The sequence below is a fragment of the Periplaneta americana genome, chromosome 16 (genome assembly GCF_040183065.1).
Source record: "Periplaneta americana isolate PAMFEO1 chromosome 16, P.americana_PAMFEO1_priV1, whole genome shotgun sequence".
Classification (NCBI taxonomy): domain Eukaryota; kingdom Metazoa; phylum Arthropoda; class Insecta; order Blattodea; family Blattidae; genus Periplaneta; species Periplaneta americana.
In genome coordinates, this window is record NC_091132.1 from 172,842,821 (window position 1) to 172,868,859 (window position 26,039).

At 34.9% G+C, this 26,039-nt stretch overlaps 2 protein-coding genes across 4 annotated transcripts in view; one reads left to right on the plus strand and one right to left on the minus strand.

Moving 5' to 3' along the window:
• Positions 1-12,472, minus strand: part of LOC138716465 (zinc finger protein ZFP2-like) — a 42,933-nt gene extending 30,461 nt beyond the window's left edge. The window contains exons 1-2 of the mRNA XM_069849578.1: positions 12,354-12,472; positions 6,528-6,634 (exon numbers count right to left, since the gene is read on the minus strand). Coding sequence (XP_069705679.1) covers positions 6,528-6,614 — 87 coding nt within the window. The 5' untranslated portion in view covers positions 6,615-6,634; positions 12,354-12,472. The remainder of the gene's footprint in view (positions 1-6,527; positions 6,635-12,353) is intronic.
• The window catches only part of LOC138691942 (zinc finger protein 239-like), a 196,293-nt gene extending 170,470 nt beyond the window's left edge, over positions 1-25,823 (plus strand). Inside the window, exons 1-5 of one of the 3 annotated variants that reach the window (XM_069814602.1) lie at positions 12,480-12,652; positions 17,686-17,783; positions 20,045-20,155; positions 20,551-20,633; positions 23,088-25,823. In XM_069814602.1, coding sequence (XP_069670703.1) covers positions 17,691-17,783; positions 20,045-20,155; positions 20,551-20,633; positions 23,088-23,811 — 1,011 coding nt within the window. In that variant the 5' untranslated portion in view covers positions 12,480-12,652; positions 17,686-17,690 and the 3' untranslated portion in view covers positions 23,812-25,823. Of the gene's footprint in view, positions 1-12,479; positions 12,653-16,032; positions 16,160-17,685; positions 17,784-20,044; positions 20,156-20,550; positions 20,634-23,087 lie in introns of those variants that run through there. The other 2 variants (XM_069814603.1, XM_069814601.1) reach the window with 2 other exon arrangements.
• The last annotated feature ends 216 nt before the right edge of the window (positions 25,824-26,039 follow it).

Below are 26,039 nucleotides of genomic sequence, written 5' to 3' on the forward strand. Positions count from 1 at the left end.
TCAATATTACTTCATGCACAAAGGTAAGATCAAGATTCAGAGTAGGGATGTAAATTATTACGGGTTCGAAAATAGTGTTTTATTGCAATCAATTAGCTATACTTCAGAATACGGCGTAAGTAGGCTACTTACATACAAAGGATGCCACTTAAAATAATTACAAAAAAAAACATGTTTTTATTGATAGTACGAAGGTAAATAAATAAATAAAAAAGATATTCCTTGCACCGAAAATAATAAAATCAATAATGCAATAAAGACGTAAGCTCCTACGCAGTATTCTTAAGTTCCATTCAGTTAACAAATTTGTGGCTAGTAATTGACAATGTTTTGCCGCTTAATGTTGTTTCAACTCTGCCATGAAAGGTGTAGGATATCATATGCATTTTAATTTCATGTGATTATGTCGTGTTTTTCTATAAATATTTCAGATGTCCAGGAAGCCAGTTTTAGTTTGAACCTGGCCAGTCACCATAACAATACTGTTATCCTAAATTATTTGTTATAAACTTTTTAAAATATAATTTTAAATAAATTTAACTACAGAAAACAAGCTAAGAATGTAAATTATGCAAATAGGCCTAAAATAAAATGTAAACAGAAGAAACTATTGATATACCTATTATAATAAAAGTGTGAAGATGTAAATACAGTTAAGCCCAGTAAAAAAATCCATGAAAAAACATACCTTCAACATAATACGTAGTAACAAAACGCAACATTATCATTAAGTACATGTATGCGTCAATTAGCATAAACTCGGTGAACTTTAAATCCTCTAAAAAAAATACGAAGTGAAAAGAAACATGTTTATACCTAATTTATTACAAAATAAATAATATTAATAAACAAACCTTGAAAACCAACAAAGTGATTATATGCGTCTACAAATTATAGGTAGTTCTGACGTATAGCAGGCATTCCGAATCTTCAACAAAACTGCAACATTTATGGGTTCACAAAACAGCTGTTAGCAATGAATTTGAAAACCAATGGCGTAACTTTATTGATATAGGAGGCGAGACCCAACAATTTGGCTAGAATTCTGATACCACAAATAAGACTATAAAAATGTAGTTATACAATATTTAATATTTAGTAGAATAGCCAATTACTTTGTCACCAATAACCGTAAAAATTCCCAAAGACTGCAACCATTTTATTTTCATTTATTATCTTGTTTTTTATCACCAACGCGCATTTACTATATAATACATCAACAATTTACGTTAGGTACGACCGCGAACATAATTCCATGAACACACACTTGTATTGTAACATTAATTTACATTGAAAATCGGCATTAGTACAAACAACTTGCCCTGTATGGTCAGCCTCAGGGTGGCAGTTAATTACAGAGTTGCCGACGTATGGCTCCGGCTTGTAACTGAAGAAGGCTCCGGCACTGGGAATTCTGAACTGTTGACGCATGCGAAGATGTTTTAATCTGAGGTTTTGGTTGAAATGCTTCGAGATTAGGCAGATTAAAATAAACAAATGTTCAATGATGAGTGATTTGAAAGGTGATAGAGATATATTTTACGAATAATTAAGTCGAAAGATGACTATAATTTTAATATTAGAAGAAACTCCGAAGGCCGTGACAGAAAGTTCAACAAACGACGTTGCAACAACATAAAATTTCGAACTAGTTGTGACGCACTGGCGCATGCTTCAGGACGCGTTCTTAAATGCTTGCTGGAACAAAACTATAGTGGTTCCGTACTACTCAGTCATCATGCACCCTAATCACAGACCAGGGGCTTGTTTCTCAAAACTCATGGACTAGTAATACTAGTCTGTGCAGTAGTAATATTAGTTTATTTTACAAGTCTGTGTTTCTAGAAACTACAAGGGTAAAGTACTAGTTACCAGTTCACAGACTAGTAATATTGGTCGATTTCACCAGTTCATAAGTGATTCTGTTTCTCAAAATGCTAATCTAGTTGATTATACTAGTATTCAACAGGAATATTCCTACAAGACTCTAAAGACTGGTGATTCCTATATTATCAGTTACCAGTGGCAACCTTTCTCAGATAATAAAACAAAATATTGCGGTTATGTGGTTTCGTGATTCTGATTGAAGTGATGAAGTTGTTATGAGAGGAGCTAAAACTATATAGAGAAAGAACAAATATTATTCCTTTAAAGGAGCATTGTTTAAATATAATGAAAAGTTTAGGTAAAGTGCTGAAAAGCTTGAAGAGTTGTTAAATATAGTGGGACCTGATATAACAAGACAAACAAATAGAAGTCATACATTATCAGCAAAGCTTCAAATGCAAATTGCTCTACAAATCGGGATGTTGATTATTTTCCAATGCCATCAGGTTTTTCTTCCCTTGACCAGCAATACATGCAGATTTTTTTCCTAATAATCTAATACCAATTCATCAACTGCAGTAATTTTTGCTGGCTTTCCTCCTCCACTGCCAGTTCTTCTGACATTGTCAACTTTAGCCTACAAATTAAATACAAAACGACACTAATTTACGAATAGATCAAACGTAAAACTGAAAAAAAAAAAAAAAAAACCCGAATTTTTCAAATCATAAGTGGCATTCATGTCGGCAGTACACTCACTAGCTACATAATATATTCATATTATGATACTGTGAACTTGAATTGGTACTTATCAAAGTTGCCTTCTTAATGTTGGGCCAGTAAGTGTCCCTAACGTATGCATAATCTTTGTTCTGAGGTATCAGTTCCATAGCCTTACACATTACAAATTTTTTTGTCATTTCGTTAACTTTATCGTTTTTTGTTAATATGCTTGAAAAAGCATCGAATAATATATCCTTTGATTCATTAATCATATTGAGTATAGTTAATTTGCTTTTAATTGATGAAATTTCAACCGAAAAGAAAAATCTAAATCAAAACAAACAATTTATATATATTATTTTAATGTACCGAAGTACATATGATATTTCCATGCATTTGCTCATATTGGGTTGAGGGAAAACCCCGGAAAAAACCTCACCCAGGTAACTTGCCCCGACCGGGAATCGAACCTGGGGCACCTGGTTTCGCGGCCAGACGCGCTAACCGTTACTCCACAGGTGTGGACAATAGTATTAGTGATACCTACTTGCTTACTGGCTTTTAAGGAACACGGAGGTTCATTGCCGCCCTCACATAAGCCCACCATTGGTCCCTATCCTGAGCAAGATTAATCCATTCTCTATCATCATATCCCACCTCCCTCAAATCCATTTTCATATTATCTTCTCATCTACGTCTCGGCCTCCCCAAAGATCTTTTTTCCTCCGGCCTCCCAATTAACACTATATGCATTTCTGGATTAGCCCATACTTGCTACATGCCCTGCCCATCCCAAATGTCCGGATTTAATGTTCCTAATTATGTCAGGTGAAGAATACAATGCGTGCAGTTCTGCGTTGTGTAGCTTTCTCCATTCTCCTGTAACTTCATCCCTCTTAGCCCCAAATATGTTCCTAAGAACTTTATTTTCAAAGGTCCTTAATCTATGTTCCTCTCTCAAAGTGAGAGTCCAAGTTTCACAACCATAAAGAACAACCGGTAATATAACTATTTTATAAATTCTAACTTTAAGATTTTTTGACAGCAGAGTGGATGATAAAAGCTTTTCAACCGAATAATAACAGGCATTTCCCATATTTATTCTGTGTTTAATTTCCTCCCGAGTGTCATTTATATTTATTACTGTTGCTCCAAGATATTCGAATTTTTCCAATCTTCGAAGGATAAATCTCCAATTTTTATATTTCCATTTCGTACAGTATTCTGGTGAAGAGATATAATCTTATACTTTGTCTTTTCGGGATTTACTTCCAAACGTATCGCTTTACTTGCTTCAAGTAGAATTCCGCGTTTTCCGTAATCGTTGGTAGTATTAGTGATAACTGCTAATTAATACTTAGAAATACCAGGTGTTTCTTAATTTTGTGTGAGTAACCTTTTACTAGTATTTATAAAATGACATTGCATGAAAATCTGTAAAAACAATGTATTCCAATTATCTCTGGTTGGGAGAAAGGGAAGTAGTGGCAATGTAGTCTCCATTCCCCGCGCTTGAAAGTAGGTCACATGCGGCAATTGTTAGTTCGCAATAAGAAGTGTTTCGTTTATATATACTTTTTTATTCAAGACTTTGTACAGTGTCTGTGAAACAGCGTGTTTTAATTATCCTTGTGTGAAGTGCGATTCATGTAGAAGAATGTCTAGAAAATTCTGCCGAGTGATAGCAAATGTGTTTCAAAGATGTGAAATGTGCCAGGGAGCTATCATCGTTAGGCATAAGGTAAGTTTTTGTAAAGTTTTCATTAAGCTATTTTCACTGCAGAAGTGAGGGCTTATTTAGCGGCTCGTCCCGTGTCTCTGTGGCTCTCCGTCCAGCGATAATCAGAAAACGAACTGACAATCACCATGTCTGATGTACTTTCAAGCGCGGGAACTGTTTGCGTGTACATTAGAGGAGGAAAAAATAAATATAGGCCTAAGCAATGAATGCAACAAAACAATTGTGCTTAAAGATTGCCTTAGAAATTTACTTTTTGTCAAATTGCTTCACTTACACATTCAACAGTTATCAATCTGGACGCACACCTAAAATAATATTTTCCTTTTGAACTTATGTACTACATTACTTATACTATAATGTACAAGAATTAAAGAGTCATGCGTGTTTTATACAATAAACTAGCCTGCAATTTGTTGTAAACCGCTATTTACATCAGGGCGCGTGATCAATTATTAGAAGCTTAAAAAAGAAATAGAATTGCTAGTGACATGATGGCAATTAGCACAGATATTTTTGCTTAGTTTCCATTACTATAATTAAGTGCATTGAATATAATTTGAAAGACGTACACTTTTTTGTAATATGATATACTAGCCGTAACCGTGCTCTCCGCTGCACCCGTTAGAAATAAATATAAAGTAATTACATAATTAAAATTGGACATTTGATCCAGGGAACATTCGTGTTTGATAGAAGGATAAATCGTTTAATATGTTACTTAATTGTATTTAAAATATTAAAATGCAATCATTTTGATCCAGAGACCACTCATTTGGTGCAATGACAATTCCTTTAACATGTGTCTTAATTGTTATTACCAATTATTTTTGGAAAAGCGAAAATTAACAGAACAATTTTGGCTACAGATTTATTATTATGTTATGTTATGTTATGTTATGTTACGTTACGTTACGTTACGTTACGTTACGTTACGTTACGTTACGTTACGTTACGTTATGTTATGTTATGTTATGTTATGTTATGTTATGTTATGTTGTTATGTTATGTTATGTTATGTTATGTTTTATGTTATGTTATGTTATGTTATGTTATGTTTTATGTTATATGTTATGTTTTATGTTATGTTATGTTTTATGTTACGTTACGTTACGTTACGTTATGAAAAAGTGTGTTGATAACGGATGTACTCGAATTAGAAAGTTTTTAATTTGTTGTGGGCGCTCTTGAATCTCAGGAGGAACAACTTTTACAACAGCGCAACATATCTGCTTGGCTCATTACCCAATTTTTTTGCATTGCATTTATTGCATATGTATTTTATGTATTTTAACACGATTCAATTGAGCATAGTTAAAATTTGAATTATAAAATAATGGATTGCTAAGCTAACGTACTATTACTGCATACTAAATCACTACACTCTCGTTGTTCGTTAATTCTCTGAGATAAAAATGAATATGTTCATAAACATTATTTTAAGAAATACAGGAAATGAATATACAGAATAACCTATCAAGTTTTCTGTGCATAAGAAGCTATTTTAATCTTACCTGTCGTCAATTCACTCACAAGTTACTGTAATAACATTATAGCATTATGTCCATCTAGAGAAACTACACTTTCCAATGATGAAATAATAATTAATTATACAAATCGGTTAATTTAGCTTCCTATATTACTTCATACAAGCACAGAAACATTGTCTGTAGGCTATGTTTCATAGCCCCTTATACACGAAGTCATTTGTTTTTTATTTCAATACACCGCCTTAGATGGCAGTTATTTTAATTTTAAAACTCATTTATCTCATTAAATATCAGTCCTGTCAAAATTTTTCACAGAATAAAACTTATCAAAAATCATTTTTAAAGAAACGTTTGTTATGTAATATTTTTCACAAAAATCAATAATAAGCGAGATATTTCGATTTATTTAATTCAGGCCCCCTTATAACCCCCCTTTTAAATAACGTATTTTGAATGCCATATAGCCTATAATCTAAGTTACAACGAACTTAATTTATATTCCAATTTTCATCGAAATCGGTTCAGCCATTATCGCGTGAAAAGGTAACAGACAGACAGACAGACAGACATAGAAACAAAAATTTCAAAAAAGCGATTTTCGGTTTCAGGGTGGTTAATTATATATGTTAGGACCAATTATTTTTCGAAAATTACCAGAAAAATTTCTGCTACAGATTTATTATTAGTATAGATTATTATAGATGTCATGAATAAACAAAAGAAAATAATTACTTTCAACATAGGCATACCTGTGATTCAGGCTTCTTATCTTCTAAATCCGTGTTATCTATAGCCAGTGGGTCTTGCTCTTCAAGTTCCGTCTTGATTACATCCATCGTTAGGAAATTGACATTCACTGTAACATGAGGATGTTGGGAAGCATTTATCTGAATATTGCATTGCATTGGGTTTAGGGGAGACTGTTGTGCCTTCAAACACTTTCCACACTTCATTTTATTTTTTATTTTTTATATAAAATGAAATTTTTAAATGCAAAAAATGCTTAAATAATTATTCAAGATTCCTCTAGAATTTTCTGTATTTATTTTTCCTGTTTCGCAAATCTTTGAAGGATGGAAAAAGTAAAATGAGGGGATATGTTATGTGTTCAAAGATACAACAGCTTCATGTACCTTGGATCATACCCTATTCTAAATTGGAACACATAGAATATAGGTGGGAATAAAGCTGTAAAAACTCATAATCATATTTAAAATGTATTTGTCAACAGTAACCTCACTAGACGTTTTGATTTGTCTACAGAAAATCAAAACTCGAGTGGGATTTAATTGACTATTACACGATTAGAAGAAAGTATATAAAGATTAGAAGTAACGAAGTACTCCAATACAATAAAATATTAATTGACTTACGAAAATACATTTGTCTTCAAATGTATTAGTGTACCATCTCAACATTACAAATATTACGCTAGATGCATGCTAGATGGCAGTAGTGAGCAATGCCTTCTCGTCGAGAAGTTCTCTATTATACACAATGGCAATGGCAATGTTACTAGTCAAGAAGGCTTTGTTGATTCAGTTTCATTTTTACTAAAATGCAACATTCCACTTCAATTATCCGAATCCCAGTAATCAACGTCACTTGACAGATGATTTTCAATAAATCTTAATATTAAACAATCTCTGATACGTGACTATCCATAATATCATATAGCAGAAGCTATAACATAACCTAACTAATATACACAAGTGTTAGAAAAGTTTTAATTAACGACGCTGACATAAAAAATAAACATAAATAATTTTAAAAGGAATAATTATTGAATGTACACTTTTCAAATTTGAATGTGGTTGGTGGTTCAATTGATGTTATATTAGACGTGTGCGTAATAGAAGTGTAACTCGTTGATTTAGGCCTACATGGTGTATTCAACTTATTCAGGATTTCCGAATGGTGCTCTTCATTTATTTGTAAATCGGATTTCAGAAGATGCATAGGTATGATCAGTGATTTTTATTAATTCTTGTTCTTGAATGCCAATGCGAGTCATATTTGAAACTGCTGTGCATCGACTGGAGTGGTTTGTAATTATATATATATATATATATATTTTTTTTTTTGACGTCCAGACCAGCGTAGTTTCAAATGTTGGCAAGCAAAGAAACAAATGCTAGGGACGCGATAAAATTAAACAAATGCTAGGGATGCGATAAAATTAAACAAATGCTAGGGACGCGATAAAATTGTGCGATAAGCAGCCATGATTGGTTGAAATACGTCCTTTCGTATCGTTTTATTGGTCAAAAGTAGTATGACGTAGTAAGAGTGTAATAGTCATTATAAACCAGTGCAGGCTTCTCTGATTGAGATTTTATTTTCTGGAGGAGCAATAACGGCTTCAACAGCTTTCTTCAAGGCATCCGGATCAATTGGGGGCCTCTTAACTTCAGACTTACTTCGTGGCATGATCTTAAAATAAAAGCAATGTTCCATGGTACAAGATGTTTTGTGTTCAAAGGTAGAAGAGGGTGCACGTTTAAACAAATATATGCTGCCAAAACTAGAGGTTCGAATAAATCATGGAAATTAACGTATGTCATCATGCACAGGTTGATATAGAACACATTGTTCTTAATTGATAATCACAAATACAATTTGGTTTCTTCCTAGAAAATATATAACAATGAACGAATATTTGAGTAGCGTAATATCTTTTTTTTAGTAAGTTATTTTACGACGCTTTATAAACATCTATGGTTATTTAGCGTCTGAATGAGATGAAGGTGATAATGCCGGTGAAATGAGTCTGGGGTCCAGCACCGAACGTTACCCAGGAAGCTTAATATCAAAGACGGACATCTGACCTCAATCGAAATTTAGATAGCTGTGGTTTTGTATACAATTTTTCATGCTCTTCCCAGTTATAGTGGAACCATATGCAAACTCTAACACTATATTTATAAAATAAATTGTGTTAAATATTACAGAGAACATTGTGAATTAAAAAATTGCTTTCTAGATCAAAACTATGGAGATGACAGATGTCCATCTTTGATATTAAGCTACTCATTTAATTTTGGTACTAAAAAAATTGTTTTGTTCACAGAACTCACACTTTGCAATAAATGAAACCGAAACTATGACCAGAGCTATTTAGCAGCTTTCTCTTCACTCTACTTCAGTTCGAGTCCTTTAGATAGCAGCGAAAATAAGAAACAAAAAATGTTCAAAGGTACAACCGTCTCCCCTATATTAATTAAGACCAAAATTATGGAGCAAATAAATACATCCAAACTTTTTTATGTCAGTGACAACTAATATTTTCATATTCAGCAACTTAAGGAACTCACAAATACAAAGATAAAATTATACAACACTCGAGCTCTTCCCGTGCTACTGTAAGATAGTGAAAGTTAAATTATTACAGCCAAAGTACATCCAGAATGTACAGACGTGGACAAATTATTAACAAAATTGACGATTTTTATGATAATTCTGTTTACAAAATTTGACTTTTCAATTTAGACTACAGTTGACAATTTTGCATATTTCTATCATTACAGTAGATAGAAATATGCAAAAATGTCAACTGTAGTTTAAATTGAAGAGTCAAATTTTGTAAAAATATATCATAAAAATCTTCATATTTTGCTAATAATTTGTAAATATGCAAAAATGTCAACTGCAGTCCAAATTGAAGAGTCAAATTTTGTAAAAAATATATCATAAAAATCTTCATATTTTGCTAATAATTTGTAAATATGCAAAAATATCAAATGCAGTCCAAATTGAAGAGTCAAATTTTGTAAAAAAATATACAGTACAAATCTTCAATTTTGCTAATAATTTCGAAATACGCAAGAATGTCAACTGTAGTCTAAACTGAAGAATCATATTTTGTAAAAATATGTAACAGAAATCTTCCATTTTGCTAATAATTTGTCCACGTCTGTATTCTTTTGAGATGAAAATTATGGAAAATCTAGTGGTCAGATCGTTGTTCTTCGTTTTCTTACACCATACGACCATGACACTGCGACACTTGAAAAGTCGTGTGTTAGCATATCCAATGAGAAGCTAACACTACAGTGCTGCTAATAGTCATCATCATCATCATCATCATCATATGGCATTACAACCCTGGTGGGTTTTGGCCTCTTTAACAACAGCCTTCCATCTTGCTCTGTCATCCATCATATTTGTCTAGTCTCCCACTCCCATAGGCTCAAGGTCTGTATTTATACTGTCCATCCACCTCACCTTGGTGTAACCTTTCTTCTGCTATTATAAATATAGTCTACCCTTTAACATTCTTATTATTATTCTATTTAGATGTCCCAGCCATCTTATCCTTTGGGCTCTTATAAATTTTACAATATCCTGCCCTTCTGTCAGGTTGTATAGTCAGTTATTTCCTTCCATTACTGTCCACAGTTAATACGACGAGTATATTCACTAGAGTAGTGGTATTCAATCTTTGTTGTTAAGCAGGGACGTCGCTAGGGGGGTGCGAAAGGGTGCGCAAGCAACCCATAAAAAATCAGAGTACGCCTTTCCGCACCCCTAAGGGCAATTTATTAACAAAATACTAGTCGACCTGGTTGGCAAGTTGGTATAGCGCTGGCCTTCTATGCCCAAGGTTGCGGGTTCGATCCCGGGCCAGGTCGATGGCATTTAAGTGTGCTTAAATGCGACAGGCTCATGTCAGTAGATTTACTGGCATGTAAAAGAACTCCTGCGGGAGAAAATTCCGGCACATCCGGCGACGCTGATATAACCTCTGCAGTTGCGAGCGTCGTTAAATAAAACATAACATTTAACATTTAACAAAATACTAGGCATAAATTATTTTGAAGAACAAAAACAAACAATTTCTTGAATGTGAAAAAACAACTACGTCCCATAGTGTATCGTAATGGATGTGATGAGCAAGAATAATAATAATAATAATAATAATAATAATAATAATAATAAACATGTATAGTATTCGCGCAAGTGCAAGAAAGAACATTTTGGATTTTTTATGTACTACATTATTACAGCTCGCACCCCATTTTTTAATCCCGAACCCCCCTTGCTCTGATCCTGGCAACGTGACTGTTGTTAAGGTACCCCCAAAATACATTTTTTTTTACTTTCATACCCTCAAACACTGCATTGCCATTATATATGAAATAACAAAAGACTATGATTCATCTTGTATGCTAAATAAATTATTATTATTATTATTATTATTATTATTATTATTATTATTATTATTATTATTGTCCCGCGCCGTGGCGTCGAATTCTAAGGCATCCTACCTAGGACTCGCGTTACGGAATGCACGCTGGTTCGAATCATCGTGGTAGAAGAAATTTTCTCATGAAATTTCGGCCAGTGTATGGGACCGGTGCCCACTCAGCATCGTGATGATGCACTTGGGGAGCTACGATAGGTAGCGAAATCCGGTTGCGAATACCAGCTATAACGGCTGGGGGATCATCGTGCTAACCACACGATACCTCCATTGTGGTTGGATGATCGTCCACCTCTGTTTCGGCATGTAGGCGTGAGGCCAGCAGCCGGCTGGTCAGTCTAGGCCCTCCACGGGCTGTAGCGCCACGGATTATTATTATTATTATTATTATTATTATTACACACACTAAAATATCATAGCATTTGCTACTACTACCCACTACTGGATTAATCTTGCACAGGATAGGGACCGATGGTGGCGGGCTTATGTGAGGGCAGCAATGAACCTGCGGGTTCCTTAAAAGCCATTTGTAAGTAACAGGTTAATCAACAGGCCTATTAGATATTTATTTCACCGCTGCAAGTTGTGCAAGAAAAATCGCACATTTGTACTAATCATGTATTGTGACTGCAGTTTGTAAAAATCATAACACTTCAACGTCAATATATTTTAAAAAAAGAAAGGGATAAGTTAGGCCTACTTACAAATGATTAAATTATGAAGTCAGGGAAATGGAAGATAATACAGTACCTTAATTCATTGGAATAATAATAATAATAAATGAATATGTGAAAAGGGTAGACTACAGTGTTCATGTAAAATAAAGTTTCTTTCATTATTTCCGAAAAGGTACTGTGTATGAATTGAACAACAGAAAGTAGTACCTTAGTTTATAATAGTCTATGTAATATCTTTTAATATCAAGACTGACAGCCTTTTTATTGTAATATAATTGAGGCGTATAAGTTTGGAAATTACGTCTATTGTTCATAAAATATTGTACGAAGCATTTAATAAGCAATGGTGAGTCCTTAAATGCCCCAAATGTCAATGTCATTTAAGTGTTCTGCTATGAATATTTAGTCTAGAACAGCGCTCCGAGCGGCGGAATTGGCATTACGAGGGAACCACTTCAGACTCGTATTTCAAGCGCTATGCGCCAGCTTGTATAATCTCGTAAGCAATGCTCAAGACAATCCAGGTCACCTCTTACAAGAATTCTATGTTCGAAAATTTGCTTCTTTAATTAAGATATAAGAAAACGAAGTGCAACCTAGGCCACTTTGATGCTTTCATTATCAGCTCCTGGGCGGTAAAGATGTCTTATCCTTTCACCTTACAGCTCCTTAATATTTACACTTCATGGTATTACCTTATTTTAAAATAATATCTACGAATCTGCCAAAATAGGTGCCACAATTAGTATTGAATCATCCTAATAACAACCACTAAATACTACTGGCCTGGGTTGTACGTAGGTACATGATGAAGATCTAGGCTGCCGTGCCACTCCAATTCACCCAAATTAACGAAAATTCAGATTGTGAAATATAATCTTATTGCCTGCATTAAGTGAATTTTTCGTTCTTCGTTTGGGAATAAGTAACATACTTTCATCTGAGAAATTAACCAAAGCATTGGAAGACGTCTTTCATTGCGTTCATCATATCGGTATGTCAGAAATTAAATTTGTTTCTAAAAATAGCTTTAATCATCCGGCTCTTATTGCTAAAGAAACGTTAATTTGTTTGTTATTATTTCAGAAATTAAACTCTACTGTAGGGTTGATAGATTTAGCAAATAAAGTAGCTAAGTTTCAATTATTTTGAATTCCTTTTGGATTTGTACAATGTTGCCTAGGACATAGGGAAGTCCACATCTTTGGAGTAACGGTTAGCGCGACTGGCCGCGAAACCAGGTGGCCCGGGTTCGATTCCCGGTCGGGGCAAGTTACCTTGTTGAGGTTTTTTCCGGGGTTTTCCCTCAACCCAATATCAGCAAATGCTGGGTAACTTTCGGTGCTGGACCCCGGACTCATTTCACCGTCATTATCACCTTCATATCATTCAGACGCTAAAATAACCTTAGATGTTGTCGTAAAATAACCTACTAGAAGAAAAGACGTAGGGTAGGCCTATAGCCTTCATCATATATGACATATTCAAGACAACTTTCATTATTCACTATGCTGCCATCTAGCGATTGCGAAAGAAGTCACGTATTAACTTGATGGAATTGCATGAAGTAAAAGCTTGCAGTACACCTTAGTGGTTACCAAAAAATTGATTTTCGACAGTGGAGATCTTAGTGGTAGTTCTCTTTGCCCTCTTTTATAGGTTGTTATTTCATAACATGGGAATAGTCAAGCTGATATTATATGATCAGGGGTTATAGGTTGGCCCACTGGTAGTCATATTAAGGGCTGTAACACACGAACGTTAAAAATGTTGCGTTGACAGGCGTTGATAACGCATGAAAAGTGTATAAACTACACGTTGCGTTAGGGACGCTGTGTTTGGTTTCAGAACTGCAATGGGTTATACAAGTTGCATATGTAGCTCTGCTATGTGTTCAATTTATAAGTCTGTCTCAAAAAAAGAGGAAAAGGAGATGGCGAATTCATCCCGCAAACATTGAGAGACTTTCGACAGGAAAGTTTTATACCTACTGCATTTGAAAATCACCGACAGTATTCCGACAAGTTTTTTTTCTCTATTACGGAACATCAATAAAAAGTTTTCATGATCTTTTGAATTTAATTTCTGATAAAATTAGGAAAACTGATATTGTAGTGAGGAAATCAATTCATCCTGTCGAAAAGCTGGTAGTAACATTAAGGTAAGTAATAAAATTTGCCTTAATTTGTAATGATTATATTTTTATTTCATGCATAATATGTTGAAAATTAAGAACATTACAAGCTGCAAAAATCGTACTGACTGAAATTAACAATGAACTCAGAATCATTTGAACCATCGGCAATAACATTCAACGGCAATGTATCTGACAATTGGGACATTCTTGATGTTGCCCGTTGCTCGACAAGCAGGTTTCTGAACACTTCCGAAACTTTGAAACGGGCTTCAATTGCAAGCTCTGGAGGTAAATTGTCCATGATTTTGATAAATGATAATAGGAAAGCTTTGTTTGCATCCTTGTCATTCTCTTTGTCTTGTCTTTGTATGGCCACGCTCTCTGATATATTTGTAATAACCCTTGTTGCAGTTACTAGAATATTTTCAGATTTTTCTTTTCTTCCTGTCCCTGTCGAGCGAAGAGATGGTCCCGATTTTGTTTGGGTATCGTCTACATTACCCGAAGTAGCCTGAGAAATAATACCATCCGGTATGTCTTCTTGTTTAGGTGGAGGTATATTCGAAATGGTTTCATTCTCACCAAGAGTAGGTAGTAAAATCTGCATTTGCTTCACAATATCCAGTCTGTTATTGACGTTGCGTTGGTGACGCACATGTAGTATGAATACGTTTGCAAAAGATGGCGTTGCCAACGCAGACTCCTGCGTTGAAACTTCTCAACGTCGAAGCAACGCAACCAAACGCAGCATTTTTAACGCTTGTGTAGTATAGTCATGCAATTATACAAGCAATCATATTACCAAAAACTAAGTTCCTATAAAAGAACGTTGTCAACGCAACGTTTTTAGCGTTCGTGTAGTATAGCCCTAAGAATTAATCTTCCAACGTTAAAAAAAATGAATCCTAAGTACCGTCACTGTATTACGTATCTCTTCCTTTAATAATATTTCCTTGAAGATTTAGCTCTCCTTAATAGTATTTTTTTTATTTTTTTAATATTTCGGATAAATACGTAGAAGATGGACATCTTCCCGCGTAAGAGGTTCAGGTCACATAGCCTACTATCCCGTTAAGAGTGTAAAATGGCTGACAATATGTGACTTACGAAAAACGCAGGGCAGTAGGCATTCAGTTAAAGTGATGTACTCGTACATAATAAGTCTGTTTCTTCTATTTATGAAAGATGTAAATATAATGCGATTAGATCCATTTTCCTATTAAATTATCTGTGTTATACTACCAGAAAAATATTGCGTATCCCATTTTGGATCACCAAATATCTGGTGAGTAATACTATTATTAAATATTAATTTAGAAAGTGCATGACTCTTCATAAGAAAACAGGACAAATTATTTACAATTTTCAAAACACGTACCATGTGATTGTATAGACAATGTTGAAGCTGCGTTGGTAACAAGGATGCAAGGTGATACTTTTTTATTTTAGTTGGTTATTTTACGACGCTTTACCAACATCTTAGGTTATTTAGCGTCTGAATGAGATGAAGGTGATAATGCCGGTGAAATGTGAAATGAGTCCGGGGTCCAGCACCGAAAGTTGCCCAGCATTTGCTCATATTGGGTTGAGGGAAAACCCCGGAAAAACCTCCCGACCGGGAATCGAACCCGGGCCACCTGGTTTCGCGGCTAGACGCGCTAACCGTTACTCCACAGGCGTGGACTGCAAGGTGATACTCTCACTTTAGAGAGAAAAGATGTAGTGTGTTCTTGCAATAAGTGTAGGGTGGCTCATGAAATGTCATACCAATTCTTTTACACATAACGCATATTCATTTATATTGTAGGAGTACAGAATTAATCATTATATACTGGAATACGTTCCCTAAGGAATAATATGTTCAATATGACCGCCATTTCTCCTCACAACCTCTTGCAAGAATGAGCGACTCGCTGTGCGACGACTCTTACGGTAAATTGGTCTACACAACTGGCTTTACATGTGTCAGTGACGAAAAGTTCATGTACCAACCATTAGTAAAAAAAAAAAAAAAATAAAATAATAATAATAATAATAATAATAATAATTTTTAAACTGGAAGGGGAATTTTCGAGTTTTTTCCCGGTAAATGAGAGTGGCTAATATTGTGTAACGCCTTACATATATCTACAAAAGCAATAGTTGCATCGTAATTCGGGTTCCTTTGTTTCCCTTCATCCTGCTGTTCCTTTTTTGTACGCCAGTCACTTGCGCGCAACTTATCAAGGAGGCAGTGTCATGTTTTGAATAATTGTTCTGCCGACGTAATACTTTTATTGAAGTTATTACGTGTCTCATAAGTTTTCAGCTCCTTTCTCTACGAGTGTAAATATCTTACAAATCAGTATTCGTAAACAATTTAAGGTAAGCAGCTTGCAAAGTTTTCGACTTCGTCTGTGTAGGCTGTAAGTTACAAAAGATGTAATTTTATTGTATATCTCTCCAACTTGTATTGTCTCGTCATTGCATAAAAACGCGCTTTGATCGGTGCCACACGTGCGTAAGACATTACAAATTGTTTTTTAATGTTTATGCATGTTGTAATGCTCGTACCAAGGAAATTATACCTGTGTAAATGACTGTCGTTTCATTGTGATGTGGTGCACTACTTTGTCCACAAATATTTCGCTAGGATGTGCTTGTGATTGCCTGTGTGTAAATAAACGAGTAGAAAAGACATTAAGGTAATTATTTACTTCAGATAATGGCGCGTTATTTCGACAAAATTTATTTATTTCGAACTGCTGGATTTGGCTTCGCAAAAACGTAGTATCAGCTAAAATTGAGCATAAAACAATACTAAATAACTAACTTTGTCAGAGTCCTCGGTCTCCTACCACTTATCTATCCCCTCATCTAGTCTAACCTATTCCATTTCATTCATTCATTTTCTTCCATAGATCTTACATGAGCAATGAAGCTTTAAGATGTGGAACAAGTCAAAATTTTGCAACATTACAATTACAATTTTTACAAATTTTTATAGTTTTACAATTTAGTAATTTTCTAACCTTCAACACGCGATTTTTTACGAAAATATACATCGGCGGACGGTAAAAAAACAATGCAAAACAATCCCCGCGCTTACACAGTACCGCTAATATGTGTCAAATATGGCATGTCACAAATACAGCAACTTCAGTCATCCTGTGCCAACTATACCACACACTGAAGTGTACCGAAGATTATTGTTCTTTAATGTAGTTATTTACTAGTTAAAATTCTTGCCTTCCTCATAATTTCAGTAGTTTAGACTTTTTCTCAGATCAAGCTGTTCTGAATAAATTTCTTCGAGAAAATGCGGTATGAGCTAAATAAATAATTACCGGCATTAATTCTATTGTAGTCAATCATTGTTCTCCACATTTACAATATAGCTCAGGTTCTGCCTGACGCATACGGCCTTCTGTAGGTGTATGAGTTTCGCTTTTAATTCAAGGAGGGGCACATTTGAACCTGCAATGAGAGCATTTCCAACACGCCTCAAATAGCAAGTGGTTATTCTTTTTTTTTTTTTCGCAATTGTGTAGCTTATCTACATTGCACATAATACGGAATTAAGTTTTCTAGGGACTTATTACATTAATTAGTGGTAGCCCTTTTCAATTTGTTCTGTTGACCGGAAATTGTAGCTCTCCATGGACGGACATTTCAAGTTTCATATTTGTTTCTTACGGTCCATAAAGTTTTCTTTTTCCGGGTCCGTAACCTCACCACAAGGAATTTCGCAGTATGATCTCCATTCAGAATATTCTTTATCATGATTCCTACTTTTGGATTAATCTTAGCGAAATCTTCCTGTACCTTAAGGTAGCATCGGTCTTTCCGAAAAAAAAATATTTCGAGAATGTAAACTAGACAATTACGACTTTTTGACGCTGTTGTTTCAGTTGTAATGGATCTGATCAAGACAGAACCTGAGTTCGACCCTTTGCTTATACAGTCGATTAATAATGCAGATACAGAACACACAAGCCATCTATCTGAGGTACGTATCAATGGACTTTGCTTTGATGTCATAAGAATTCGAATATTTTTTGCCTTTGTATTTATTTATATTAGGTTACAGTTACACTACTACATAATAAATTCTTAATACAATGTTATGAGGTGTGATTTCTTAACTAAGACTTCGCCTATAAAAAAATGGCAATTGTTTAAAAGCCACCAGTTTTTCCCTTATGGCACTTTCGAAGAGTTTCGCGAGAAAATGAGGTAACAGGGGATAAACCCCTTCATAGTATTGTATATGACATTGATATCGTCTTTACAGCAGAAGCGATTATTAATAGCAAAACATGTCGAGCTATTCCATCTCAAATCGACTGAAATATAGAGAAAATTGACCTTCCAAATTTTAAATACAATGAAACTTTTTCTGTCCGTTGACAACTGTGATACAATGCTTTGTGCAAAGTTTGAGGCATCAGAACTTTATAGTGTTTAAATTAAAAATATTTAAATTTATCGTATTTTTATAAAATTAGCAACTTTAAACTGTTGTAGCTCCGAAACCCTTTCACCCAATGATCAAAATCGTGGTTTATTTTAATGCTGAGAAATGGAAGTATAATTGACATATAAACAGATTTTATAATTTTTATGGAAATGGAGAAATTTAGAGTTTTCCTCATTAAGACGCCTTTGCCAACACGGTGAGTTAGTATCTTTAGACAGTTTAATTTGTAATGCTTCACTGGCATGTTCAGCCATGTCGAGCAAGAAGACAGTTCGCAATAGGCTGACGTCACAACAACAAATAAGAAGAGCGCTAAACTAATGATGAGTCTTCCAAGATTGTTTTTCTACATAATTCTTCTATAATTGTTTATATTACTTTTACTTTGCTACTGTATCAAGTAGCTTATACAGTGTAGATTTTCATAAATATTAAACTATTGCTTTCACATATTTTGCTGTGTTTTTATTACATCCCCAACATTTGTTTGGTTTTTTTTTTTTTTTTTTTTTTTGCAGCTCGAATTGTGTATGACTGCACACTAAAAAAAAAACTATGAGTTGTAAGTTAGGCTGTGAAAACTATTGTTCAGTCAACTGTCCAAAGACAGGTCTGAACCTCACAAGTGATACCAATATGGCAGCATTAATGAGGCATGTAGGCCAGGAGATATGGGGTATGGTAGTCAGTTCCTGTCCCCCTCCATTGCATACTTCGCCGATTAGCTACATATTACACTAATCAGACTTCTGATGCATTTCTTCCTCTGACACATATCTCCAAGTGAGATGTGCTGTCTGATAATAGATATATATATATCAGCCAGAACCTCAATCAGAGCTGGTGGAAAGTATAGAATGGTATTGGGTGCCGAAAAGTAAAGCCACTCATGTTCATTACTCTGTACTATTTGTAGTGCGCATTGTTAATAGTACATTATGCTACGAGCCTATAATGATAGTAATTAAGACGAGAGTATGTTTATGAAACAAACGCAAGCGAGTTAAATAATTTTCATACGAGCGTCTTAATTACCATTATAGGCAAGTTTCATACGACTTTTTATGCTCGACCATATTTCTGACTTGAAATTATTTCTATCTGACTGAAGATCGGAAGCATAGCTCGTAAATTGTGAGATGTGCGCAGACGCGAAAGTATTGATTTTTTCTGAGGAACAATGTCATTGACCTTGATGTAATCTAGAGAATAACATGAACTGATTTTGATATAATCTGGAAATTGATTTAGAATTGGAAAACGAGATGACTAATTGAATTTATTTGAATATTATTTACAATTAACGCTAATTATTATAGTAACAGAACATAACCTTCTGCGACAGTATTGGATTTCCAGCCTCCGTGACGATTCCCTCGTTGTCTTTCGATTGCATATCCGAGAATAATCGAAAACCTGAACTTTAATGAATAGGTGTATTTTAATGACATGCATTAAAAGACTGCTACCAGGTGTATAATTCGGCATGGTCGAGCATAAAGAAAAAAAAAATGTTTTCTTTGGTCTAGTTCTTCTGTCGAATTGTCTTATGATTTTAATGCCAAAGTTATGTCACTTCTATTGAGGACTGCTTTACACCTACTTGGCAGTGAGAAAATGAGAAATGAGATTTCATCTTGATCACCTTTTTTTTTTTTTTTTCCAGAGGTGTTAGAATGTCAAACAGCTGGGCCGTTTTCTCAGTTTTACCGATTTTTGCCCAACATTGAACCTTGTGATGTATCCCGTGTGTGTACAGATATAAATTATTATGTATTTGTAATCTGCAGGGACAGATAGCAGTGCAGTGCAACACCTCGAACTGTGATGTCAAATGGGAGGTGAAAGCTGAGCAATCTGTAGAGCCAAATACGTTTTCTTCCTTGAAGTTTGAGCCTGAGGTGAGTGGTGCTATTGGTTGTTGCTATGGCGACCGTTTCGATGTTATTCTGTTTTGCCACGAAAGTACATCCCCATAGAACTCTACTCGTAATGTTTCGTGATGGGCCATTTCGTCTTCAGTGTTTCTTATATATTATAAATTTAATGCTTCTAGCTTTCTTCGTTTCTGAGAAAGAGTTACATAGGCTATGTTGTGGATTTTTAACTTCTGCGAAAATGAGGACAAAATATGTGTGTGTGTGCGTGCGTGCGTGGGTGGGTGGGTGCGTGCGTGCGTGATTACAAATTGCATTGACAAGGAGTGTGATTCCCGCAACGTTTTCAGTTAGTTTGTATGTCAGTAATCCTCAGCCTTTCAGTCTGTCTTCGCCTTTAAAATATTTATTATTCTCAGGCAGACACATTTGACTTCGTCACTGTAAAAGAAGAGGCTAAGCTGGAAGTGATGCAAGAAGAATCTGAAGTCTTGACTGAGAGGTGAGTGTGATGTGCATATATTTAATTTTTGTCTATTTCTCTGGTTCAGTTCAGTGATAGCATAGGATATTCATAGTTGAGTTTTACCATGATGTATAGGAAAAGAGTGTGAACTCCCATGCAACAGTCAAGTAGTGCTAATACATACATACATACATACATACATACATACATACATACATACATACATACATACATACATACATACATACATACATACATACATACATACGTGTTGTGCCCATGTGATATTACAAAACATATACAAAATTGTTAAAGATTTTCAATAATGGCACGTTACCATCTGTCCTGCAATTCATTTCTTGTTGCATCGCACGTAGAAGTGATAACCAAGATAGCAAGCATTCCATTATTACGTCATTGCTATTATTGCCACACATGCTATAATAAGCCAATTACGCACGATTTTCGATGTAGCAACAACCTGTTTATAATGCTAGGATGGCATAAACGTCTGTTATTCTTTACCATTTGAAAATAAACGTGCTTGGAATTGTTAATAATTTAACGAATTTCGACTTTATAAAAAAACAATAATAAACATTGTGTGGGAGGATATACAGGCTTCAGATATATTCATAGCTTTAAATTCAGTTAGAATTTCTTTCCACGTCTTTTCTTTAGATTTGGAAGTAACTGAATCGCCTTTTTTATTTTCTATTATATATATATATATATATATATATATATATATATATATATATATATCTTTTGCGAGAAATTTGCAAATCTTGTTTCTTAGCTACAGTGTCATCCATAATTTACTCATTCTGTGCAGTCACTATATTGTCACAGGATGCTGAAAGCTGGATCGTTTTGTTCCGTATTATCCTACGAGCAAACGAATTTCGTAATTCATTTGTTTTTCTGTATTGCAATGTCCACTTTTCAAAATTAAAATGAGAATTGAACTAGATTAATGTAAACAGAGTTCAGTACGACACAACGCGACCAAGACGTAATCTCAGTAGTTCAATTTGAGAACTTGGTTCTAAATTAATCTCTAGTCTTCTACCTTTAGCATTTTACAACACTGGACAATTTTACTGCCATGTTGTTTGTTACTTTTTTCCACGATAGTGTGTTTTGTTGTTATAGCAAACTGCCATTGTTGATTTCACAGTTGTCAATCTAGATAAGTATGTTGAAATATTACAAGTAACTGCTTTAGAGCTGTAATGAAAACCATTCCCTTCTATATATGCTACAATCCTACCATGCATGTAAAATTCATACGCAAAAGGTATTGTTAATTATTTAATATACATTATACATAACAAATTACTACATTTGAAATGTATTGAAATTTATTTAAACAACTGAAACTTCACTTAACCAAAAGAAAAAAAAATTATTCCCATTGAACACGAAATGTTTATTTATTTATTTATTTATTTATTTCATCAATCATTGTTCACGTCATGGCGGATTAGATGTATTCCAATTCTTAATCCGCCATCTCTCTCTATACAAATATAACAAAAAATTAATACATTTGAACTTTTAAGTATCTTATGTTTACAATAATAATACTAATAATAATAATAATAATGATGAAAGTAATAATAATAAACAACTAATAAGTATACCTCTTTTATTTAAAACTCCTACTCTTTTAAGAATTATTCTGTCACTCCATTGACTACTCTTCGTAGTTTCTTATCGTGTGACTACTCAACATTTATAATTCCATCTCCGTTAGAGCTTTGACTTTCTCTTCCCATCTAATTTTAACGCAGATTGCTGGCGTTTAGGTGACCATTCACTTTTTATAAGCTACTATAGCGTTTATTTGTAGAATTTTTTTATCCACCCAACTGTGTCTCAAATCATTCGTTGCCTGACACTTTAAAGCAATATGCATTGCGTCTTCAGCTAGTCCACACAAAGGACATTTATCCTTCTCTACGTTCCCTCTCCTATTCTTGAGTCTCCAGATACCTAATCTCCACCATGCCATTCCTGTTCTCTCTTCCCTTGAATTTAGTCTAACATATTCTTCCTGTTCCCAAAACTGCTTAACCTCTCTATAGTATTTTAGTGATCCTATGTCTTTAATATTACTAGAAATATCTTGTCTCGAAATTTCGTTTGCCCTCTCTTTTACTATGAACATGAAATATTACAAGTACCTGATTCATTTTTATTCCTTCACATTGAAGTTGATGGTGTAGTTTGTACGTTGGCCAGACTGCTAGCCATCAGTCAGCTGTTTAGAATGTAATATACGTACTATACATTAAAATTTTTAACAATATTATTTTCAAAATATATTATCGTGGAAAAAATAATGTACAGTACACATTTGTGACGTGCATTACAAAATCTGAAAATGAAAACCCTCGATTTTGTAAGAACACTTGCTAACCTTGTATCGTAATATACTGTTACTGTGATGTCATCACCTTCAGTGCTGTAATCTCTCAATTACAGCACTTTGAAGAGAGACGGACACGCAGCACCGGACAAACCCACAAGAGTTGGGAATTCTGTCTCGGCAGGGAATTCTGCTTACGACACGCAGATTTACGAAGGAGAGAGAAACTTGCAGGCTGAAGACGCTGGCGAATCTTCACAGAAGTGCAACACTTGTGGCAAATTGTTACCAGATCTCCAGAGTCATGTCTGCAAACGTAACGACGATAAGAGATATAAATGCGATATCTGCGGGAAATGTTTGGCGAATTCGTCAACCCTAAAAGCCCATTTACGTATACACACTGGTGAAAAGCCGTACATATGCGACGTGTGTGGAAAATGTTTCTCGCTCTCGGGAACAATCAGAAGACATGCTCGATTGCACACTGGTGAGAAGCCTTACAAATGCGATTATTGTGGGAAATGTTTCTCCATGTTGTCATATCTCAAGCTCCATCTATGTACACATACCGGCGAGAGGCCATTCAAATGCCAAGTGTGTGGGACGTGCTTCGCAAAACAATCTGCGCTCAAGGCACATTTGCTGACTCACAATGAAGTGAAACTCTTCCCGTGCGATAAGTGTGGCAAACTGTTCTCACAGTCGCTGGCCGTCAGAATAAATTCTCGATTCCACCTTTGTGGGGAGTGTAAAGACCCATTTAAATGCGGTGTCTGTGGCATATCTTGTTTACATTTAGAGGATCTTAAGAGTCATGTACGCACGCACAAAGACTAGAAACCGTTAAACCAGTGTTTGCCCAGATATATTCAAACATTTTTAACAAGAGCCAGAACAGGTCACATTGTCACACAATTGTACCTACACCGATTTCACATTTCTGATAATCCTACTTGTCTGTGGTGTAATAATCATGATGAAGATCTGGAACACATTCTTCTATACTGTCCATCCATAAACCACAAAACAAGTAAATTAAAATGCAGAAGACACAGTCCTGCAGTACATATTGACTACACCCCAACTCTGGCTACTAGCAACATGCATCTAGAATGAACACCGATCAAAATACCCCTCATTTCTCGTGAAAAACAACAACTGAATAGACTATACTATTTTCGCTGTAAGAAAAATTCTAATGTAAACATGAGGACGTGGCTGTCATACCCGTGATTGGCTCCCAGTCGAAACACTCACACGACGCAGGAAAATATAGTTCGTATTTGAAAACCACAGTCTTGTATTATTTGAAAATAAAAAAATTGAATTCTAGTTCTTAAATACAATTAAACATTTAACTTCACTCATATGTAAGACGTTATGTAAAAGAAAAACTACTTTTATATTTTGTTATGTACTATGAACGCGGATGAATACCAACAGTAATACCGAGGTAGTCTGTTCTTGTAACAAGCTGGCGTCACTTGAGCTCGTAGTTGTTCACGTAAGCACGCGGTACTGAAGTATGACTTCTGCATCCTCAACTGTCCATTGTGAAGACATAAGACTTAAAAATAATTTAATTACCAGTAATTATAAAATGTTTCCTAGGCAAACGAATGCATAGTAGTGAGGTTAGGCCTACTTGACGAGTAACGGGAAATGTTTAACATGAAACAGAATGTACAACAGTAGGCGGGAACACGTACTGAGAATCTATGACGCCAAACAGCAGCCAATGAAGCCTCACTTCAGTCACGTGCTATTGTTTACATTAGGATTTTTCTTACAGCGAAAAGATTATACCGTGGACTTTATGTCGTCAGCAAACAGCTGGATACATTAAGAAGATTGATTGATATTCTTATGCGAATAATTTTTGTGATCGTGTCGATAAGTGCAGATCCAGTTCGTCTGTGAACTGTAAGCTCTAAAATGTGATTAAATGACATTTCTGTAGCAAATCTCTATGACCAAGCCACTTATTTTTTAATGATCGGCAGTTTCTCTGACTTAAAAAGCTTTCAATATTCGGAAAAGAGAATACCACGCTGTTTATGACAGCTCTTAAAAATTGCCCGCAAACCGTTTACAAGAATGGTCGGCGAATCCTCTGTTTTCAAAACTCAACGAAGTATATCTCTGTTGCAGATGTCACTGACTGATATTAGCCGGAAAGTATGAACAAAATTATTGCATTTAAATTGAAAATTAAGCCTATATGTCTCCGTTCTTGATATGAAAAAGTCATAGTGGAAACTGTGTCTTCGCAAGCTCGCATTGTAGAATGTTAAGTGCTTGTTTCAAAGCCCACTGTTCTGTGTGTGCTTTTTTTAAGTAATAGGCGTACAGATTTAAATGTTAATATGAATAAAAGACAAGGGACTTCGCTTTATTTTGATATTAAGATATTTCGTACTGATGTTTGTGAGCAACAACTAGCGATTCGAAGTCTACAGAGCGATCTCCAGAGTAAACAAATGGAGGGAAAAACTAGCAACGCGCAGAAGAAAAAGTCTGGATTCACACTTAAGTACACGGACAAGCACTTAAAAGTTTGTATCATACCAATTGCCACGACCTCAGTGTGTCTTGTGCTACTGTTTTGGGAAGTGAAGCTATGAAGCCATCGCAACATTTTCGAGATCTTCAACACAAAACATTCCGATTTAGTCAACAAACCTACTGGAGTCTCCTAGCGTAAGAAAGATGCACTGAAAATAAAAAAGAAAAATTTTTCCTGAGTTTCAACCACTGATGGGCTTTAAGCCTTAATATTACGTACGCCATACTTAATTATTAATATTTATGTTAGTGAAATGTATGAATATAAAAAAATTGGGAAGGTATTAACGAGTAAATTTGTTTGCCCTCGCCTTTTAGAGAAACCATTTACCTGGCGCGGTCTCTGAAAAGTTGAGAGCCACCATATTAAAGAGAGAGAGGAGAATATTTCCTTAATGAATACACTTTGCGGCAAAGGAATGGGCGGATTCTTTGTCATTAGAATGTAAAGTTTAGTTTACACATGTAAACGAACTGTACTTGAAGGCAATGTTTATTTA